This window comes from Oreochromis aureus, linkage group 8, assembly GCF_013358895.1.
Source record: "Oreochromis aureus strain Israel breed Guangdong linkage group 8, ZZ_aureus, whole genome shotgun sequence".
In the NCBI taxonomy this organism is placed as follows: domain Eukaryota; kingdom Metazoa; phylum Chordata; class Actinopteri; order Cichliformes; family Cichlidae; genus Oreochromis; species Oreochromis aureus.
In genome coordinates, this window is record NC_052949.1 from 912,330 (window position 1) to 916,954 (window position 4,625).

The 4,625-nt window shown below is 50.2% G+C and overlaps 1 protein-coding gene across 1 annotated transcript in view; it reads right to left on the reverse strand.

Annotated features, from left to right (window-relative positions):
- Positions 1 to 3,588, reverse strand: part of minpp1b (multiple inositol-polyphosphate phosphatase 1b) — a 3,929-nt gene extending 341 nt beyond the window's left edge. Inside the window, exons 1-7 of the mRNA XM_031745001.2 lie at positions 2,885 to 3,588; positions 2,483 to 2,674; positions 2,205 to 2,405; positions 1,998 to 2,095; positions 1,658 to 1,788; positions 1,291 to 1,424; positions 1 to 790 (exon numbers count right to left, since the gene is read on the reverse strand). The exon at positions 1 to 790 is cut by the window's left edge and continues 341 nt beyond it. Coding sequence (XP_031600861.2) covers positions 537 to 790; positions 1,291 to 1,424; positions 1,658 to 1,788; positions 1,998 to 2,095; positions 2,205 to 2,405; positions 2,483 to 2,674; positions 2,885 to 3,290 — 1,416 coding nt within the window. The 5' untranslated portion in view covers positions 3,291 to 3,588 and the 3' untranslated portion in view covers positions 1 to 536. The remainder of the gene's footprint in view (positions 791 to 1,290; positions 1,425 to 1,657; positions 1,789 to 1,997; positions 2,096 to 2,204; positions 2,406 to 2,482; positions 2,675 to 2,884) is intronic.
- Positions 3,589 to 4,625: the final 1,037 nt, after the last annotated feature.

The window sequence follows — 4,625 nt, forward strand, 5'->3', positions numbered from 1 at the left end:
CATCAAAGCACATTTCACTGAACTGTTACCCAGAAACACAGACATGAAGAGGACGGGTGGTAAGTCTTCACTTCCTGTTTTGTTTTAGTTGCTCAGACGTCATAAACTGAATGCTCGTCCTGATCCGTGATCAATAACCGACAGCAACAACCACAGACTGGGTATAAAAGATGGACGTTGTCATGGCAACGAGATTCAGTCAACCCTGAAAACCTCAGGCTCGTTTACACTTCTGTACAAACAGAGGACCCGCCCCCTGCTGGTCATTGGAAGGACTGCAGGCTGACGGAACCATGTCCATCTTTTATCTACAGTCTGTGTCAGACTCCCAGAGTCTGACTTTGAGCGAACGAAAGGAAGAATCTGGCCAATCACAGCTCAGGTCAAGACATCTTGAGTCACATGACATCTTTCTCCCGCTTCAAACATCTGAACCTGGAAAAATTCCAGTGCGTGATTGGACGCTTGTTGTCAGGGGGTGGGGCTCCATGCCCACAGGTTAGCAGGTGTGTTAGGCTTACTGTGCTCTGTCCCTCTCAGAGCTCCGTGTTAGGCGCTCGGCCCGCCGCCCTCCCCTCGCACTCCCTGTGGAAGTCGCAGCCGTCCAGCAGATGGCGGTACGTTGCCCGGACGTCACGGTACAGCGGCGCGTCCTCCGCCTCCAGCCCGGGGAATCGAACTGGCGACTCATTGACGAGCAGCTGCAGCCGCGGGCCTCGCTGGCAGTCGTACAGCACGAACAGCAGGTTGGCGGCGTATGGCACGATGCGACTGGTCCGGAAACGGCGACCTGCGAGACGCCATAGGGAGACTTCCTGTTAGAGCAAGACTCATGAAACAGCAGATCGTGGCTGTGACAATGATGTCACGCCACAACTGAAACAAGTCGGTTAGAAGATTTCTCCAGAATTTTCTGTAGTCTGAACATCATCATCTTGTTTTAAATTTAAGGAATTTACGAGCGAACGCTTGGGACTTGAATACATTCATGTTTCTGGAGAATCATGTCAGGATTCTCATTTGCTCAGATTTTCATCATCGTGCTAACATTTGTCTGGAAACACATTCCCGTTTCCTCGTCACTGCACGATATTTACCGAGTGCCGAGAAATGCTGCTGAGTGCTCAGAGGAACACGCCAGAAATACGAGTGCAGTTCCTGCACTTTGTGTTTGAATCATTTGGAGGACCGAGGATGACAATGACGACGTTTGTGTGTTGTGTCAATAAAAACAAGAAAAACTTGTTCTGCTCTCTGATTGGATGCTATGTTAGAGGCGGCGCTTCTTACCATGCTGTGAGTCGTAGTTGGTGGCAGTGGGTGGAGTCTGGTCCTTGAAGAGTCCCAGCAGAGAGAGGAGGGGGAGGAGCGTCTCAGCATGACCCACCAGGATGGAGGCGGGCTCTGGGGACGCCTCAGTGGACCTGATGGAAACACGGTCGGTTCAATCAGCGATCGATCAAACCAAACGATTGATGACGGCGATCAGAGCTCAGAAACTAGCACAGCCGCTCGGGAGCCATGTTGAAGCGGCTGTGGGTGGTTTTTACGACGCATCACCTAAATGAGCTTCGCTAGTTGAGAACCATCTTCAGAGCTGAAAACCACGCCCACCATGTCTTTGTAAATAAACAATGGTCGCAGGGGCCCCACCCACCTGCGAGGACGACCGGCTCTGTCGAGTGTCCTGAAGACGTGATGGAAGAGCGGGCAGCTGGACAGGCTGTTGATCTCGTGGCCGTGCGAGCGCTTCCAGTACTGCTTCAGGTCTGACTTGTACTCCAACACCTGCAGACGGCGAGTGGGGAGAGGAACAAAATCAGAGCGCCGTAAACACTTCCACAGACATGTCGCCATAATCAGTGGCTTCGATCGCTTTACCATCGACAACCTGACCTGAGAGCCATCTGCAGCGTCACTAATCAACGCATGTAGATCAGGTCCTCTCAGCTGTGTTACTGATCCCGGATCAGACCCGGAATAATGCGGAACGTTACCTTTGAGTCGCTCTCGTCAAACAGGAAGCACCACGGCGAGTGCACGTTTTTGATGGCGAGCTCGTACGAGCACAAGAAGAACGCCGCCTCCACCAGATCTACAGGAGGCACAGAGGGACAATCTTCATCACACAGAAATAGTGTGTAGTGTAGTGTAGTGTGTGTGTGTGTGTGTGTGTGTGTGTGTGTGTGTGTGTTATTAGAGACCCGGTGTGAGTCGGTGGTGAGGAAGGCCCAGCCTGTCGGCCATCCTCCTCCTCACTCCCTCCATCTCCTCGCCATGTTTGAACTTCTCCACCTCCAGCAGCGCCGTGCGGTTGTTCTCCACGCCCTCCACATAACCACGGCAACGGTCAAAGAAACGCATCAACTCGTCGTCCACCTTGTGGCTGTACTCCGGCTCGGCGTCTGCCCAAACACAAAGGTCAGAGGTCAGGCTCGAGGACTCACGTTATCGAGAAGGCCTCTGAGCTGGCGAGACTCACCGTGGCGTCCCCAGCGGCGCTGCAGCCCCTCCTGAAACGCCTCCACGCTGCTCACGCAGCGATGCTTTGAGCTGGTCAGGAAGCGCACCCTCTTCTTCCTCACATTCTCCTCGGACAGCAGAGATGGAAACACAGACGCCAGGCGGCTCGCCAGCTGACGCAGGTCATCCCAGCCCTTTGTCACCAGCTGACCTGAGGAGCATCATCATCATCATCATCATGGTCATGGTCATGGTCGGTCCTACGCTCTGAGGTCACATGGTCCCCGCACGCATTACATTATTAACATTACACGATCAGGATGACGTTTCAAGTATTTATTCAGGCATTTAAGTATTCGAGTACTTATTCATGTTCATATATTCATCTATAAATGTTCTGTACTGATGGTCGCGGGCTCACCGTCCATGTCCTCGGTGTACCACGCCTCCCAGCTGTTCCGGATGTCCTGCAGCCAGCCCTCGGAGCCGCCGGAGGCCCTGGAAGCTTCGGTGCGGACCAGCTCGCTCAGTTTCCGGATCCTGCGGATGTTCTTGAGGGTCGGGTAGCGGCTGCCGTGCCGGATGACGGCGGTGAGGTGGACCGGGGAGCAGTGCTCGGCCGGCGGCGGTCTCAGGACCGAAGGGTCCGCGGACAGCGGGTCCCGCAGCAAGTGCGGGTTCACCTCCTCGTACCGGGTCTTGGTGCCAAAATACCCGGCGATGTGTGGGATGTCCGGGACCGACAGGGAGGCGAAGGACAGGCGGGGCACGAGCAGACCCAGAGCGGCCAGCAACACACCTCCAGCGGGGTGAAACACGGAGAACATGTCGGCGGGACCGGAGGACTAAGCCGGGGAGACAGACGGGGTCCGCCTGCTTCCGCCTTGTTGCTTTGTTGATGTTCCGTGTTTATGTGACCTTTAACCTCTTGTCCTTCCGGTGTGCGGGCCGACCAAAAAGCATCCGCGAGGTTTAAAATTCAAGATTTTTCGTTAAACTTCAACTTCAATGAAAAGTCGAGTCATTTAAAAGAAAACTGCCGGAGCTAATTTAGTGGTAAAAAAAAAAAAGAAGTCTGGTTTTACCTTCTGAAGCTTCAAATTCAATACCAAAATAAAAGCCCTAACCGGTTTGTCTCTTTCAAAGTAAAAGCTTCAATGACAACAGGAAATGCATTTTACTCAAAATCGACATGAAAGTATTTTTTAAAAACTAATAGAATAATAATAAAACGATTTAAAGAATCAGAAGTTATAGCTGGTGAAATTATGGAAGTAGTTATTTTTCTGGATGGACACACTGATGTCATGTCTCCTTGTTCCTTCCGAAGACCTTTGGACTGTGCTGAGTTTAAATCAGGGGTCATTTTTATGTGGCAGGCCACAGACAGCCCGCTTTGACCTTAAAATCCAAAATCCAAATCCAATTTATTTATATAGCACATTTAAAAATAAAAGGTTTGCCCAAAGTGCTGTACAGAAACAAAGGGTAAAACACAAGATAAAACCACTGACACTCACATAAAACATAATAAAACACATAAAAAAACATATTAACTCATGCCAGTCTGAACGCTATTGAAAAAAGGTGTGTTTTCAAAAGCGTTTTAATAACAGGAAACGAAGATGCCTGTGTAATATTTAAAGGCAGCGTATTCCAAAGTTTTGGAGCCATAATTGAAAACGCTCGTTCTCCTCTGCGTTTGAGCCTTGATTTTAGGACAACCAACAGCAGCTGGTCAGCTGATCTGAGGGTCGGTGAAGGAATATAAGGCTGAAGTAACTCGGAAAGGTATGGGGGAGCAAGACCATTAAGGCATTTATAAACCAGTGTTAGGACTTTGAAATTAATTCTGTCATGAACAGGAAGCCAATGAAGAGAAGACAGGATAGGTGTTACATGTTCATGCCTGTGGGTACCAGCCAAGAGGCATGCGGCAGCATTTTGAACGAGCTGAAGACATGCAAGAGACCCTTGGCTGACTCCAACATAAAGTGCATTACAGTAGTCAAGCTGAGTTGAAATAAAGGCATGTATTACCTTCTCCATGTCACGTCTTGACAAAACCGGCTTCAGCTTTGATATTTGCCTCAGCTGGAAAAAGCTTTTTTGCAACACCAAACTGATATGTTTGTTCAATTTAAAATCTGAGTCGATAATGA